At 43.2% G+C, this 17,991-nt stretch overlaps 1 protein-coding gene across 1 annotated transcript in view; it reads right to left on the bottom strand.

Annotated features, from left to right (window-relative positions):
- Positions 1-17,991, bottom strand: part of LOC130482362 (cytochrome P450 4V2) — a 30,080-nt gene that overhangs the window by 1,154 nt on the left and 10,935 nt on the right. Inside the window, exons 3-10 of the mRNA XM_056855070.1 lie at positions 13,910-13,995; positions 12,960-13,150; positions 12,508-12,577; positions 10,493-10,619; positions 8,850-9,041; positions 3,987-4,089; positions 2,705-2,839; positions 2,437-2,616 (exon numbers count right to left, since the gene is read on the bottom strand). Coding sequence (XP_056711048.1) covers positions 2,437-2,616; positions 2,705-2,839; positions 3,987-4,089; positions 8,850-9,041; positions 10,493-10,619; positions 12,508-12,577; positions 12,960-13,150; positions 13,910-13,995 — 1,084 coding nt within the window. The remainder of the gene's footprint in view (positions 1-2,436; positions 2,617-2,704; positions 2,840-3,986; positions 4,090-8,849; positions 9,042-10,492; positions 10,620-12,507; positions 12,578-12,959; positions 13,151-13,909; positions 13,996-17,991) is intronic.

Raw genomic sequence — 17,991 nt, 5'->3', positions numbered from 1 at the left:
ACTGATCTCCAGACTACTGAGCTCAGTTCCCCTGCAGAAAATGGCAGCTTCAGATAGCGGACGCTATGGCATCACAACCCTGCTGAGCCCTCCCCTCCCCAAACTCCACCTTCCTCAGGCTCCACCCCAAATCTCCATGAATTTCCCAACCCAGATTTGGCAACCCTACCCCCCCCCCCACCACACACACACACCCATACACACATGCTGCTATTAATTCTGGTTCTGGAAAAACCTCCTGTTCATAGAATCATAGAGTTGGAAGGGACCACCAGGGTCAATTCCAACTACCCACCATGGTCATCTAGTTCACCCCACACACACCCCTAGTGACCCATACTGCATGTCCAGAAGATGGCCAAGATGCCCTCCCTCTCATGATCTGCCTAAGGTGATGGAATCAGCATTGTTGACCAATGGCCATCTAGCCTCTACTTAAAAACCTCCAGGGAAGGAGAGCTTACCACCTCCCGAGGAAGCCTGTTCCACTGAGGAACCGCTCTAACAGTTAGAAAATTCTTCCTAATGTCTACGTAAAGAATATGGGGCATTGAGAGGGACGTGGGGGTGTCTATCGTTCAACAAAACCTGAGTGATTGGGCTAGGAATTATAAATTCTGACACATCCTACACTATGTCACTTTCAGTATTTTACTCCCAACCCCAAGTTAGCTTTTATACACCTTTCTCTCCATTGGGGACTCAAATCAGATTGCATCATTCTCCTCACCTCCATTTTATCCTCACAACAATCCTTTAAAATGGGATGAGAGTTACCCAGCAAGCTTTTGTGGAGATTCAAACATGGGTCTCTCAAATCCTAGTCCAACACTTTAGCCACCACACCATGTGTGTGCATTTGTGTGTGCACGTGTGCGCACCGTCAAAACGCAGCTGACTTATGGAGACATTCAGACATGGTTTGCCATTGCCTGCCTGTGTGTGGGCTGAGAGAGTTCTGAGAGAACTGTGACTGGCCCAACAAGGGCACCCAGCAGGCTTTATGTGGAGGAGTGGGGATTCAAACCCGATTCTCCAGATTAGAGTCCACCACTCTTAACCACCACACCACACACAGGGGAATTGGGGTTTCATTTCCTTTTCCCTAGAATGGAATGCTTTCTTTCATCTAGGTGCTCTTCTAGGCAGGGAAGAGCCCATGGCTGAGTAGTATAAACTTTAAAAATTTCATCCTAATTGGGTGAGAATGGATAAAGGTTATAGCTAGAAATGTATTTCCCCCTGAAAACAATGAAAAATGAGTACCAGATTGATTAACATGACTAGGTTTCATTACAATAATTACAGAAACTTAATTTTTTTTAAGAAACATGACCAAAAAAACTGATGCCAAACCCCATTTCACCCCATACTCTAGCATGCCATGCACTACACAGCCTTTTATGGGAGGGCATTTCGCAGAAAGAAACGAGCCCCCTAGCGCAGAGTTAGTTACATTACTGCAGTCAAAAGCTCTGCTCACGACCTGAGTTCGATCCTGACAGAAGTCAGTTTCAGGTAGCCGGCTCAACGTTGACTCAGCCTTCCATCCTTCCGAGGTCGGTCAAATGAGGACCCAGCTTGCGGGGGGTAAAGGGAAGATGACTGGGGAAGGCCATGGCAAACCACCCCCTAAACATAGTTTGCCTAATAAATGTCATGATGTGACATCACGCCACGGGTCTGTAATGACCCGATGTTTGCACAGGGGACAACCGTTACCTGTTTCCCATTAAAACAGCTGTTTTCAGGCCTTGTTCTGAGTACCATGACAAAATCTGTTTTTTAAAAAAAGAATCTTGCACATTAAATGAACCACAGTGTCATACAGCTATCAACCAAAGCTCTATTTCCCTCATTCCCCAAGAATTTGTTCCCCTGGCACTCTAGGCATCTTTTCATCTTATGGCTCTTGTGCTAATTACCTTTACAATTTAGCTTTACCAACCCAGAGAAGAGCTTTTTATGCTGGCAAGATTAAATGCCTTTCCATCGGCAGTGACTTCTGGCAGATTTCATCCTGTTCCCCATAATGTTCCCCACAGACTATGCACCTGTGATGCTGGAATTCCCGACTTAGCGGAACATATCCTATTGGACTGCCCTCTCCATAGCGGACCCCGTCATCTAATGCTTAGCCATCTGCCAGACCCTTGGCGCACAAGATCAAAAAGGAATCTGACTCGTCTCCTTTTAGCGGACCAAGACAGAAATCTCATGGCTTCAGTAGCTTCCTTCCTAGCTTCAGCTCTCACCGAAAGAAGCATCAAGCTCACCCGGTTTAAGAGAACTTAAATAAAATTTTAATCGATAACTATTATTTTTAATGAACAACGAAAGATTTTAACCTATTTTCGCTGACGTTTTGGCATGTTATATCATGTTATGATGCCAATAAAGGTATTCTATATTGTAACCAAAAACTCTCATACATACCAATGCAGTTTCTGGGCCCAGCAGAGAAAGGCAAGTATGCATATGGATGCCGCCCGGCTGAGTTCTCCATGGAAAACCGCTCCGGTTGGAATTTTTCAGGCTCTGGGAAGACATTGGGATCTCTGTGCAGGACACAAGGACCAATGAGGACATCTGTCCCCTTTGGTAACGTAAATCCTCCTGTCAACGAAGAATTGCCATTCAGGAAAGCATCTCCTTACAGGATGAACTGGATTAGCTTATACCCATAGTGCAGCAACCCACTTACTGATATGGCAGGTTTCTTGTAATGTACGGGCAAAATATGGAACAGAAGGGAAAAGGCGGAGGGTTTCTTTTATAACACATTCCAGATATCGTAGTTTCTTCAAATCATCTGAGGTGACATGACGGTTAGAGTCACCTAATGAGGTAAACAAAGGCAATGAGAGAGATATGCAGGCTCTATGATCAAGAAAGGACTGGATCCAGACTGAGTTTTCCATCAGTAGAACAGAACTTTCCTGCCTCTCCCTCTCCAATATAGTCCCACTTATCTTACTGAACTCTAATCCTAGTGCCACTCACAAGGCATAAGGGGCAAGAGGCTATTAGCTTTGTTCTAAGCCCATACCTCTTGTTCTCCAAGGCCATCACAGACACACAAAGCTTTGAGGCCACCATGTATGGAACAACACGAGGCCTTTGGACAGCATTATACTTACCAGTATACTGGTAAGTCAGCCTGGGAAGGACTGTGGTTCCAGAGTTTCATGCTTTATTTCATTCAGTTTTTTAATTGTGTATGTGTATATGTGTGAAGTACAGGGGATCAGAAATGTACTTTTGTATGGAAACAGTATTCAAACAATACAGAACAAAGGCATATGAAGACAAACACTGTCTTGAGAAGCTCTCCCCCCCTCTCCCCCGGCTTCCCCACAGCATTATAGTGCCTTAATTCAACTCTCAACAAGAAGCGTCAGAACTAGAAGACCACCAGCGGAGGGTTGCCAACTCAAGAATGGGAAATTCCTGGAGATTTTGAAGGTGGAGCAAGGGGGACTGATCTTTATAGTCTGGGGATCAGTTGGAATTCTGGGAGATCTCCAGGCCCCACCTGGAGACTCGTAACCCTAGGAAGGTCCATTCCTCAGAAAAGGCCTACCAGAGTGAGTGCGCTGGGTGCCTTCAGTTGCTGCATTCAGGAAGGTGTGTAAAACAGATTTATTCCACATGGCATTTGGTGGAAGGTAGTCAGGGCAGTTTTGGCTGAATGTTAAATTGCACATATTTGATACTGGTTTTTTACTACTTTTTAATGTTTATTGTTCTTAATTTGTTGCTGGATGCTTATGATGTTTTTGCTGCTTAGTTAGCAACTACAAGTCTGAGGAGATAAAGTGGGGAATAAATATTTTAAAATATTGAATATGCTAAGCCAGTGTAAACCCCCACGCCAAGAGTCTGCGCCTGTTTAAATATTCTCTATGAAGAGATCTGGATAATATCACTTTACATCTCACTGTCCCAAGTGGATACTTACATGCTCAGGATAGAGAGAAACTTACCAAAAACTTCATCCAGTTCATGGTGAATTTTTCTTTGCACTTCTGGATGGCTTGCAATTAAGTAGACAGACCAGTTCAAGGCAGCAGCAGTAGTATCATGACCCTAGGAGGGCAGATTTTTACTGACATGAATATTCTAGGGCACCAACTCCACAGAGAAGTAAATGACTATCAGGCTGGATAAAAAATCAATGATTTTTTAAAAATCAGATTTTTAAAATTTAGATCGGATTTTTAAAAATTTAAGTCGGATTTTTTTAAAATAAAATGCTCATTGAGGAAAAATTTATCTAAAGAGAGTTTTCTATTTAGGATACATTATAACCCAAAGGTTATTCATCATGGAATAAGGATTAGTTTTTAATTATGCAGCATGAGACTATATATTCATGCAATGTTCAGGTTTTTTTGTAAATGAATCCCATTAATCCATTCACAATGTCATGCTCTTCCAGAGGTTTCTGTAAGATTATTTTGGGCAATTTTTCCATCTAAAAGATATTATCACAGATGCTTGGTTTTGCAGTTCTCAAAACTGTGAATTTGTGTCTGCAGAGATAACATGCCTCTTCACAGTAAAAATGTTATAAAATAAACTTACAGAGTTGAGAAAAAGTCCTTAATCCCATAGTTCCTTTGGAAGCGTATGTACACAGAATCAACCCCTTACCTCTTAACTGCTAAGTTTCAAGAAGTTCAATGAATAGAAGATTGTTTAGAATGGAATAGATTTGCACAAGGAACCAAGTGTTAGGAGGGAGGGGCAAGCAGTAAAAATGAGAGTGAAACCTTTTGCATGGAATACTCCACAGTCTTGGGATCTTTGTGTGTACAGCCTGAGGCTTACAATATTATTCTCTCTCTGGAGGAAAAAATCTATAATGGCAGCAGGCTGTAAAAGAGACCCAGTTGGGGAATATTATAATAAAGTTCCCCAACCTATGGGTAAGACAGGCAGGCATGCAAAATGCAAACACTACAACAAAGAAATGCAAGGCTTGGAGGCCTAAATGAAACTGGAGATCATTCATAATTTCATAATTATCTATGTATTTCTAATAGTATAACCAAATGAGTATTTTTTTGATATAACTGTAAAACTAATCTGAAAAGTTATTCTAAAAATGAAACCTTCATCTGGTTGTAAATATTAAGATTATACCAGCAAGAATGAGTCAATAAGTGCAGTCCAGAAAGGGGGTGGTGGAACCAGTATAGGAGCCGGTGTGACTCCATGCCGACGTAAGTGCCCTTTTATCCCAGGATAAGGGGCACTTACACTGGCACGGGTGGCATTCACGTCAGCACCGGTAAGCCATGCCACTGTGTGGGGCTCTGCCACCTGCACAGCTACACCAGGAGCAAATCCCTGGAAGTGGGAGCCTGTGCCGGTGTGTGCATGTGGGGTGTTCCAGGGGGCACAGCTGCCTTAGGCAGCATCTTAACCCCTTTCACCCCAGGAACGCCCCCTCGGGTTGCAGCGTTGCTACGCCAACTTTTCTGGTGGCGTACCCTTGCTGTTTTCTATGGGGGCCTTTCCCCCATTTTACATTTTAAACTGATTTATTTTCTCCGCAGCGTCTGGAAAGCCTCTGTGGAGGTGCTATGACTGCAATGCTCCCGGCCGCCATGCACCTGCCCCCCCTTTCAGGAATGGGCTGCCCATTCTATTTTAATTGTTTCTGTTTTTAAATGTATTTGTTGTGTTGTTACCCGCCCTGAGCCCTGCTGCAGTGTGGGAGGGGCAGGATATAAATCTAAATAAATATAAATAGTGGACAGCTCAGCAAGACATTTGAGTTTACCTGTGCCTGAGAAGGGGTGCAGAGGGAAGGTTAGCTGTACCTCAAGAGCAAGGCAGAGTGACAGTTTTAGGCCAGTCTCTGGTTATGATCAGACCTGTAAGCATACAAGTCTGTCTCTTGAAAGAGGGCAAACAGATAAGATTAGACCCCTTGTGTGTCTAATCTGATTTTAGGCTGTGGAACCCTGACAGAAACCTACTGGTTTCCAAGAAAAGGCCCTGTGGAATTATGGGCTAAATAAATATAATTAAGAGGAGGTTAAGAGCTGAAAGTTTCTACACTCCCAGTAAGTGAGCCAGAGCTCACTTCATCAGATGCATGAAGAGTACATCCATGAGGCTAATGCCTTCTGTTAAAAGCTGCAGACAATGGAATGGTGAGTTAACGTGTACTTGAAACCATACTGAGCCTGTAATTAGTGCATAAGCATATAAACCCACGTCATTCCTGGTGTGTGTTTGGAAGCCTGTGCCTCAAGCGTTTAAAGAACTCTCATAAGTTAAGTAACCCATTTTGTTCATTTTTTGCTCGTGTCTCACAGGTCAGTTATAACTAAAAAAATTTACCTCACAACAGCAAACCCGCAACAGCCACCTCAAGTAAGGCTTTTTACACATGCTGCCACATTTTCACTTTGTGGATGTAGTTTGGCAAAGGTTTATCACAAGAAGCCTAATTCCCCCAAATTAGAGCAGGCTGCCCCAAAGGGCTGTCACCAGTGGAGGGTCAAGCGGGGACATGCCACAGTACCCAATAAGTGGGCTTTATTCAGCTTGGTGGTCACAGGCGGTTCAGATCTGAGAAGGACTACTGTTCTTTGGTCATATTACCAGAAGACAAGAATCGCTGAAAGGCTATAATGCTAGGAAAAGTCAAAGGCAGAAGGAAAAGAGGAAGACTAAAAAGGAAGCCACGGCCCTCAGTTTGCAAGACTTGAGCAAAGCTGTTAATGATAAAATGTTTTGGAGGACACTGATTCATAGGGTCGCCATGAGTTGGAAGCGACTTGATGGCACTTAACACACACACACACAGAAGTACTAAAATTATATACATATAAATATGCATATAATTTATATACATATAAATTAAACATATATGCAAATTAATGTATTATTACAATAGTACTTTCTGGCACAAAGATATATAAATATACTGTGCATGCCTGTAGCTGCCCTTACATGGTCCCTACAGCATGAGAATGATGAGTCCCATCTGATCTAGCAAGAGTCCAGACCTCTTTCAAAATGCTACTCTAACACTGCAGTCCTACACGCAATTACTTGGGAGCATGCCTCATTTAAAATAGAAGGAGTAAGGAGCATAGGAGTGCACCGTAAACTTATGGTAGAATATGCTTCATCAAGCAAGGGTCTATGACTGAGTACCTTCTAGATCCACTACACAGTCCTGATAAGAATTTTTAAAAATGAAAATAGGTTCTTTTTAAATCAAGAATTACAACATGGCCGTCAAGCTGCCGCCAAGGGAGGTTTACATCGCAACCGGGGGGGGGGGTTGCTGAGCCATGGCTGGGGACGGTGCAGCCGAGCCACCTCCTAAGTGGCTTGCAGTGCTGCGGCCAGCAACTCAACAGGGACATCCCTCTGAACCCCCAGTTCAATGGGCTGCGCCTATCGCCGGTGTAAGTTTGTGCCGGCAAATGTGGCCGTTCCCATGCCGAGAGGGCTGACTAATGCCAGCCCTGCCCCCGGGCATTTATCACTGGCACAAGCCCCTGCACCAGAGGTGCACTGGTGTGTGTGGCTGTGCCAGTGCCCATGCGTGGCGGCACTATGCCGCTCTCTGGCACTGGCATAAGTGCCGTTGTGCCACTATAAGTGGCATTTATACTGGCGCCAGGTTCACACCTCCTCCTCAGTGCTTTCGGGGGGGCCTTGTGGACTGCAGTTTGTGGTTCTTTTTTGCCTAACGTTTGCTCATTTTTAATAACATGTCAGTGGCTGCTCAACAGTCAAACCCACACGCATTAAAAAAAAAGATATGCTAATGACAATTTGTTTTTCCCATTCCCATTGGTGCTTGCCAAGACTGTTCAAAGGGTGGGGCATGACTGAGCAACTGCTTTGCATGCTGAAGGTGTGAGGACCGATCTCTTCTGTCACCTCCAGTTAAAAGGATTTCGCAGTAGGTGATATGAAAGGCCAGAGACTTTGAAAAGCCAATGCGAGTCAGAGTAGACCATACTAACCTTGTTTGATCAACGAACTAACTCAGCATGAGGCAGCTTCACATGTGTGTTTAAAGGGTAAGCATTTCAACTAAGGGTAGGTATATATTTATCATGACGACAGAAGGGTTTCTCATGATCTTCCTATCATTTCCAGCAACATACTTAAGCATATATAAATTAGAATCATAGAATCATAGAGTTGGAAGGGATGACCAGGTTCATCTAGTCCAACCCCCTGCACAATGCAGGAAATCAACAACTACCTCCCCGACATTCCCAATGACCCCAACCCTCCCCCTGCCATGCAGGATCCCACAATCAAAGCACTCCCGACAGATGGCCATCTAGCCTCTGCTGAAAGACCTCCAAAGACTCCACCACCCTCCGAGGCAGCACATTCCACCGTCGAACAGCCCTCACTGTCAGAAAGTTCTTCCTAATGTTTAGGTGGAATCGCTTTTGTATTCTTATTTCCCCTTTTAAGAGGAAAGAAGGAGTCATCAGATGAACACAAGTTATTGTTTTTATTGAATAGTTAGAATCCGAACATAATCAATAAGGTTGCAGAATTTTTACATTATGCAATAAGGATACGGGAGCTTGTCTTTTACATATGAAACCTTTAATTCTAATGTTTATTGCTTGTAGGCTATTCTGAATATTTTCTTATATGCCAATAAAGGTATTGAATTGAATAGAGTTTTCCTTATTTACACCTCTTAGGAACAGGTTTGCAGTAGGGGTGTGTGTGCTTTGGATCCAGGCCCGGGTGTCCTCTGTATGCCTGAGCCTACTATTGCAATGCCTTTGCCCAGCTTCTTAACCAGTATGTAGCACTGGCCCACTAAAGCTTGTGTCCCCTACCTCAAACATGAATGTGTCCACTTCCTCTCGAATGTCCAGATAGCTGAACTTCTTCCCATCGTCATCAGTGGCATTAAGAAGCATATCAAGGAAGGCTCTCCGCATTTTACGCCCACTTGGCTCATCGGTGCCGACTGTGCCATTTTGATGTTTCTCCTTCATTTCTACTTCATGAGCTCTTTCTGCAATAACCTTCAATATATATATATATATATTTTAAAAGACATTTCAGGTTACATAACCCAGACTGTACGCCAAGCAATGCCACATAAAGTAATTAGCTATTGTGTCCAATGTACTGTACTCTGGACCTGATGCTGTGGCAAAGATACAGGAGATCTATCCTGAAAGACGTACAGAAAGAAGGTTACTTCAGATGAGAATTGGAAGCATCAAAGGTGGAAGAAGAGAGAAGTTTGAGAGAGGTAAAAAAGGGACCGAAATAATTGAAGGACCACCTTTCCCTATATAAATCATAGGGTTGGAAGGGACCATACAGTTTATCTAGTACAACCCCCTGCTCAATGCAGGGTCAGTTCAAAGCATCCCTGATACGTTTTTGCCCTGACACTGCTTGAGGACTGCCAGAAAGGAGGAGCTCACCACCTCCCTAGGCAGCTCATTCTACTGCTGAACTACTCTTACTGTAAAATATCTTCTTCCTAATATCCAGCTGGTACCTTTCCGCCCACAATTTAAACCCATTATTGCAAGTCCTATCCTCTGCTGCCAACATGAACAGCTCCCTGCCCTCCTCTAAGTGACAGCCCTTGAAATACTTAAAGAGAGCAACCATGTCCCACCTCAACCTCCTATTCTCTAGTCCCTCAGCCTTTCCTCATAGGGCTTAGTCTCCAGGCCCCTGATCATCCTCTTCGCTCTTCTCTGCACCTGCTTCATTCAGTCCACATCCTTTTTAAAGAGAGGCTTCTAGAACTCCATGCAGTACTCCAGGTGTGGCCTGACCAATCTGGTGTTCAGCAAGACTATGACATCTTGTAGTGTGGATGTTATGCCTCTGTTGATGCACCACAAGACCGCATTAGCCTTTTTTGTCGTGGCATCACACTAACTGCTCACATTCAGCTTACAGTCCCACCCGTACCCCTAGATCTTGTTCACACACAGTGTTATCCAGAAGTGTATCCTCTATCCAGTATGCGTACTTCTCCTTTTTATAACCCAGATGTAGAACTCTGCTCAAAACTGGATGAGGTAGCTACTTACAGCTGATCCTGACCACAATTCTACCCTGGATTCAGCCATCAACTGGAAATCAGTTTTGAAAATTTGACATTCAAAACTGACCCTATAATATTTTAACATATGCTACTAATAATACTTACAACCCAGCAACCAATCATTCCCAGTGTGGTATAGTGGCCCTGGATCTGGGAGACTCACCATTAAACTCAGCTGGAGGATTAAAGACCCCCTTGTTTAATCTACCTTGCAGGCCTGTTTTCAGATTAAATTAGATATCCCATGTGTGTTCTCTTGAGCTCCAAAGAGGAAGATACAAATGCGATACACAAATGAGTAAGGTTACAAAAACTTCAATACGCAAATCTGGGAGAACTTTCATAGTGAATCTCAACTTTGATATTTCCGATCCTATACGAAGGAAAAATTCAGCAGCTTACCTCATCAGTAAAATTGTGAAGGATCTTCAGCCTTCTGTGATGCTCTCTTCCTTCTTTGAACAAGAGATACAAATAATCATTCCAAAGCCAGGGACTTTTCTGTCTGCGATCAACCAACTCGCTCATCCTAGGGTAACACACAATAAGCATTAAGATGTATTTTGTTTTACAAATAGGTTCTAAAAAACAGCCTGGATGTCTTGGTAATTAACTGAACAACAGAGGATCATGTAAAAAAGGCAGAAGGGACATGTAATTGCTTACTTGTGCAATAGATACAAATGGCCTCAGTTTAAACATCTGAAAGGGAGAATGGCTGAAACAACATGCTACAACAGCAAAGCAACCTCCCCTCCACAGCAGACAGATCACACTAGACAGCCTCTGCTGAAGCATCCAAACATAGTCCTGGTTTGTACAATAGCCAAAAATGGCATGGGAGGAAAATCATGCAAACTGAGGTTCTGAGTGAATGGGTATTCGTGCAGAAGACTCACGTTACACTGAAGGCATACTTCATACTGTGAACATACAGGGTAAAAAGGTTTCATAGTCTTTAGTATGAACCCAGACCTCCATGCAAATAAATGACGTGACTGGACAAATGTTAACTGATACAGGCTCTGTCACTCTTTTTAGCGCTGTATTTTGTGTTAATACATCGTTATTTTAAAATTTTTATTAAAGGGTGAAATGAAACCATCTCCTGGCAAGCACTTGTATAGATAAGAAACTGGCATCAACCGTAGCAGGCTTAATAATTGTTTTATTGCTTGCATGGGATGCTTGAGCACAGAAAGGTTAATAGTATTTAATGTAAATTTAAAGGGTTTTGTCTAAATTTATATAGAATGTGTTGTTTTTTCTATTATGTGAATGTGTTCCATATCAATTTGTATCTTCATATCAAACTTTGTTTATGCTCTGAGAACAGTCCTAGAGGGGTTTCTTTTAAGTGTCTTTAAAGAGCCCCATGGTGTAGTGTTAAGCTGTGGTACTACAGTCCAAACTCTGCTCACGACCTGAGTTCAATCCCGGCAGAAGTCGGTTTCAGGTAGCTGGCTCAAGGTTGACTCAGCTTTCCATCCTTCCGAGGTCGGTAAAATGAGTACGCAGCTTGCTGGGGGTAAAGGGAAGATGACTGGGGAAGGCACTGGCAAACCACCCCACAAACAAAGTCTGCCTCGTAAACATCACCCCATGGGTCAGGAATGACCCGGTGCTTACATAGGGGACCTTTACCTTTTTAACTGATATGATGTTAATACTTTACTTTTCTTAATTTTTATTTATCAGATCCCCCTGAAGAAGTTTGTGCGAAATGCGTAGGGGTACTTTATCTATTACATTTTAATCCCTTGAACCATTTGCTGCTTTTTGTCTCCACATACACAAAGGACAAAATATGCCTGATCCAGCTGGAATTTTTGATTTTGGTTCCCTGTAAAAAGAATATCCTAATACCAGATCACAAAGCAGAAGCTCCTCCCTAATATTTAAATAGGAAGCTGCTTGCAAGAAAGATAAGCCCAACGCTCATTTGAGAGCAAGGAATTAACTACATAGTTCTTCGGTTCCAAACTCCAGTTGTCTACCCAATAGTGAAAGAGGTGGGTAGGAAGAAACTTGCTGGTCAGTAACTTGTGAGGAGGGAGAAGAAGAGTTGGTTTTTATATGCCAACTTTCTCTACCTTTTAAGGAGAATCAAACCAGCTTGCAATCTCCTTCTCATCCTCTCTCCACAACAGACACCTTGTGAGGCAGGTGAGGTTCAGAGAGCTCAGAGAACTGTGACTAGCCCAAGGTCACCCAGCTGGCTTCATGTGTAGGAGTGGGGAAGCCAACCCAGTTCACCAGATTAGAGTTCTCTTCATGAGGGTCCACTGACCCCCCTCAAGAACAAAATCTCAGCAGACTGAGTTAGCTGCAGAAGGAGGGAGATGCAGGAAAGTCCTGCTCTCTATAGTACATGGGCCAAGTACTTCAGTGAAACAAACAATCATATTTCCACCTACCTGTAGACAGTCTGAACATATTCTGATTCCTTATTACTTTGGGCACCTATTTTCTTGCCCATAGCTGTTTCTGGAAATAGGAAAGAAAGAGAAATTAGCAAAATAATCACCTACCTATACATGTAAATGCCCTGACCTGGATGGCCCAGGCTAGCCTCGTCAGGTCTCAGAAGCTAATCTCAGAGAATCTGAATATATCCAATTCTTTCCCCCACCCCGAGATCAGATTTAAAATTCCTTTTCTGTACCATGGACAAAAGGAATCAGCACTTCGCTGAACAGAAAGTTTAAAAAATAGTTAAATGGTAAGTAATAAAATAGGTAACAAATGGTGACAAATATTATAACACGTATAATAAGCCAGCTGGCATAAAAGCTGACATGCTTAGATCTTTTATTTTTATTTATCATAACGCTTTCATAGCAACTAATAAAAGTTCGTCAGGATTTACCACAGATTATATCAAGGGTGCACAGAGACATGTATAATAAGCAATCAAATGGCTCTTTGTCCACATGTTTTTCAAGTTTCTCAACAAGGATATTGGCTTGTTCATTCATCACTTCGAGGAAGTCTGTTAAGATGGTGAAATGGAAGGTGGGAGTTAACATCTTTCTTCTGGTCCGCCATTTGCTTCCAGAACTGCAAAATAGAGATTTTAAAATTATCCTTGAGACTGGATGCTCTGGCAATGTTTACCATCATAAAATACGTCTGGTCTCCTCACAATGAACCTGAACAACGAACACATTATTTTGGTTACCTGAGGCCTCTTTTACCAACTTGACAACCCAAAGAACTTCCGTTTATTGGATTGGCCAGCAGTAAGCATTCCCTTCTGAGGCTCATATCTACCTGGCCTCTAACCTATTTATTGTTCCAACTTTGAGGCCAGAACATCCAGCCCAAAGCTCAGGGTCCTGGCTTTCAACCCTATACTTGCAGACTGTATACATGGAATAAATAGACTCCTCCTCCATGTGATTTGGGCAGGGTTGGGGTTTTTTTTTTGGGGGGGGTACTCACTAGTACTACCAGCACCTTCTGCAGGGGGACTCTCCCAAATCCTAACAGGAGAATTGGTGGAAATTGGTGCAACTATTTTTAACCTAAGAAAGTGCTGAATTCTGAACCATAGCTTTTTCAAACATTCCTGATTACAGGGAGGGATCTTACATGCGTATGTTTCCAACACTTGTAGGCTCATGATCTGGCAATCGCACGTAGGCAAGAATCAGGGCCAGCCCATTCATGTTCACTCCGCTACTTGCACTGATTTCAATGCATACAATGTCATGTGTAGAGGAGCTACTGTCTCAACAGTTCTGGATGATCCAACTGGATTATGCTCTAAAAAAAGCATATGCTAGCTATCAACGCTCAAGTTATATGTAACTTTACCTTGTAAGAAGTCCTGTTCCCAGCCAAGGATAGAGAAACTTGTAAGGAAAGGGTTTCTCAATATGCTTTGAGCTGCTCAAAACCACCTGCCAGTAGATAAAAACAACATAACACCTGAACACAGCAAAAATTAGCCATTTCCTCACTATCCATTCCATTTTGCTTTAAAAGCCAGCTAACTAAACAAACTGTTTTTGAGCTGAAGGTAATTTGTTGAGATCAGCAGACTATTAATGCTCCAGAGTGGCTAAGGAGTTTGCAAAAGGAAAAAAAAAACACAATTATTTAGCAATCCTTTACAGAAGGAGACCCCAATCTTTCTGAATCTGTGGGCGCCTTAGAATTTTGTTAGTGTGGTGGGCACAGCCACAAAATGGCTGCTCCAAAATGGCTGCCACAGTTTACCTTTAATTCACTCTAACAGAGCAGTCCTGAAAGGGGGGATAGTTAGGGAGCGCCCGGGAACAGCGTAGCCATACCACCTCTTGAGCAGCTTGCAGAGGCGCAGAAGGAATTAAAAATTAATTCCCCTCAACCGTGTGAAACTCCTCCATTGGGTTTAATGGGGCTATGCCATGAGTTTTGCAGGCATTAAGTTCACACCTACAAAAGGGGGCATTCCCGGGGCAAAAGGGTTTAGCTGGCCACTTTTTTTAAGGGAAAAGTACTCTTTAGATTAAAGAGTACTCTTTAGATTCTATCAAGTGCAACAAGAATGTGAACAGAATCTACTTGTATAAATGTAAGATTTATTTTTTGCAATTTACTTCTTGGGAGGATTGATTTTACTGCATTTAATATCACGCTTCCATGATTGGGCAAAGACTGCTATATTAACCAAATATACCCAATAATCATTAATGGCAAGGGTCGCTGGCCAAGTACCAACCATGATTCCATCTTGCTTGCTGATGAAATCAGGAACGCCACCTTACTATTTTATTTCTAATTTTTCTTTAAAAAATATTTTTCAGGTGTAGGCTGACGATGGTGTTCTAAATTAGAAACCAAAAGGAAGAAGTGTTGTGTGAAATTGTTCAGATTTATAGAAACCTTATCAGGCACTGTTAAAATATATAACGATTTTGTCTAATCCTTTCAAAAGTTAATTTTACTGTTTCACAATAACAAAGTTTTATTAGCCCACGTTGATGACTGAAGTATTGTTTTTCTTGTTTCAATAAAGTCGATATGATGGCATCTTCATGGCCGCCATGAGGATGCTGCAGTCGTCTTGTTTGTGGGCGTCCTAGAGGCACCTGGTTGACAGACTGCTGGACTTGATGGGCCTTGGTCTGATCCAGCAGGGCTTTTCTTATATTCTTATTTAAAAATGCCACGACGGCTCGATCTTAATCAGGCCCACAGCACGGTGTTCTCGTTCCACCACCCCCTTCAACTTTTCAGGTGCCGAAAACAGCTGCAGGGGGTTTGTTCCCTCCCCCCGTGGCTGTTTTGGCACTTGGAAAGGCTCAAGGGGGGGGGGGGAGACAAGAATGCCACGCTGTGGGCCCAAGCAGGATAGGTCCATCTTGGCATTTTTAAACGACTTTAAAATGGCAGCGGCATTCTTGCGGCTGTCGGGAGGATGCCTTCGCATTTAGTTTGCCCCTTAGCGTTTACACGACTTGACCAGTGTTTGACCAGTATTTCACCAGTCAAGTGTCCAACTCTGTTTACTCAGCTCCGAAAACACCAAATTGGGCTAACCATAGCTTAGGAACCAAACTACGACGTGACCTCCCAAATGTAGAGGCACGTGTTCAAAGCTACTTGTCTGCTTTCATTTTCTGACTGTTCAACACTCTGCTATTTAGGAGCAGCAGTTTCCAGAGCCCATGACAACTGGTCCTCCTCCCTCAACTGAGCTCCCCATTTGACAAAGATAACAGTCCGTGCTAATAATCTCAGTTTCAATTCCAAAAAGAAAAGAAAGTCTGGCCTCATACCTGCCCAGATGCTAGGGTACTAGGGCATGAGGGTGGGGGGCAGGGACGTGGGGGTATGCTGGGTTGCTAGGTCCATGAGGGTGGGGGGCAGGGACATTGGGGTCCCATGATTGTGGGGGGCAGGGACATGGGGGTATGCTGGGTCGCTAGGTCACCTCCAGGAAAAACCAGAAGTAGCATAGAGTAGCATTAAGAACTGCTGGAAACTCTATGACAAAACCATAGTGGGAGGCCTGGCAGCCCCACCAGAAGCTATACCATCGGCCCTGGAACTGCTGCTTCATGATCCTAAATGTCAGGGGGAAGGAAGGAAGGCTGATGTTAAATGATAGTAAAGTGAAAGTATCTTAGAGGTCTCAAAAATCTCTTCTTTTGATTTCATCGCAAATTCCGGAACTCATTGGGGGCTGATCCCCAGAACACACTGGAAACAACTCACACCACAACATCAACACAACCCTTGCTTGGGGCTGAATAGCTTCCCCCATCTATTCACCTCCGGGTCATGCCATCCACCTCATGCTTCACCTTTAGTGGCAAGCTGGTCACTAGATAAGTTCCCACAGTGGGTAAGGGTGAGGAAGATGACTGGGCTGGGGAACGAATGAGCAGAAGGACTGTGTATAGATTGTATCTATTATACTTTTTGTTGTAAAGCTCTGCAGTTTTGTTAATCTGCTTTTTGTATGTAGTGCACACTTTCTAGTACATTTACTAATTCTGGAATCCAGTTTTTGTGTTTGTTGTATGTATTATGCTGCTGATTGATCGTACAATCCACCTTGAATCTCAGTGAGAAAGGCAAACTATAAACGAAGGAAATAAATAAATACATGCTGCACAGTATGTTTAGAGTTACTTTCAGTGGCAGCAAACTCTACCACAGCTTTCTTCACGTGACTTTAGTTTATTTTAATAAAGCAATTGTGCATGTCAGAATCCAGCATAAAACTCCACTTTTTAATTATTAGAATGCAGTCAATGTACACATGTCTGGTTTTAGTGATTCTTCATCATTTTACACACACATACACACACAAAGCAAATAGCTCTAAACTGAATTTTGAAACGAGTGGATCGTTGACATGAAATGCAACCGTTATGCTGATAATGTGAATTGAAGTTCAAAGTTTTATTCAACCTAAGCACAGGATAAACAATTGTTCTTGGATGACCCATGCGATCAGCAGGTTCCAAGGTCGTTTACAGCAATGCTATTCAAACACGGAACCAATGAAAAAAGGGGGCTTGCCCAGGTTACACAGCAACAATTAATACTGGGAAACAATTAATGGCCCAATTCTCAGCATATTCACTTAAAAGGAAGTCCCAACAAGTTTCATACAACTTATTCCTAAGAAAACGTGCCTGGGCTTGTACCGTTATTTACAGTTCTGGGGCCCAAATTAAGGTTATCAGGATATATATATCTATTTTTAAAGGATATACATTAAGAGCAGCTGCCCTAGACTTGATCAATGGCCCATCAACTCTGGTATCCTGTTTCAGACAAAACTAGGACATGTGGACCAAAGTGCTGCTGGGGGCTGGATTGGGAAAAAAGGCTCCTGCCTTCCCCCCACTTCATTTTCCCAGCGCCCAAGCAAGGCCCTATTATTTCCCCCGAAATGGTTGCCATATTCTGCTCTGGGAATGCATAGTTACAGGCAGTCAAGGGAAGCAAGAGGAAAAGGTCAGTTCTGGTGAGTGGTACTGATGATCAGGAGCCTTTCTCCCCCCCCCCCCCGCCCTCTCCTGGCCTTGGTTCCAACCAGAATCAGGTCCCTGCTGCACTTTTAAATAGAGTGCCTACCAGGAACTTGCGGCTGCAATACAGCTGCAAGTCCTCATGGCAGATGCGCATACATTGGACCATGTAGGTTGGCTCTCACACTGTGGGACTTCCTCGCAGAGCTCGCACCTAGGCATAAATGAACAGAAAGGGCAAAACCTTCACATTTCCTTTGTAGCCAGTCATACTAACAGAGGCCAAGCTAATAAAACAGGGTTGTCACTCAGCCACTATAGTAAACAAACAACAGGTGGCGATGGGGGAGATAAGGTAGCAGAAATCTACTGTCTTGAAATGTTTGTCCGTCTGTCTGTCACATTTTTATGCCACCCTCCAAGGAG

The sequence above is a fragment of the Euleptes europaea genome, chromosome 9, assembly GCF_029931775.1.
Source record: "Euleptes europaea isolate rEulEur1 chromosome 9, rEulEur1.hap1, whole genome shotgun sequence".
Classification (NCBI taxonomy): domain Eukaryota; kingdom Metazoa; phylum Chordata; class Lepidosauria; order Squamata; family Sphaerodactylidae; genus Euleptes; species Euleptes europaea.
The sequence above is the reverse complement of the archived record's forward strand: the minus strand, read 5'-3'. Positions and strand labels throughout refer to the sequence as shown.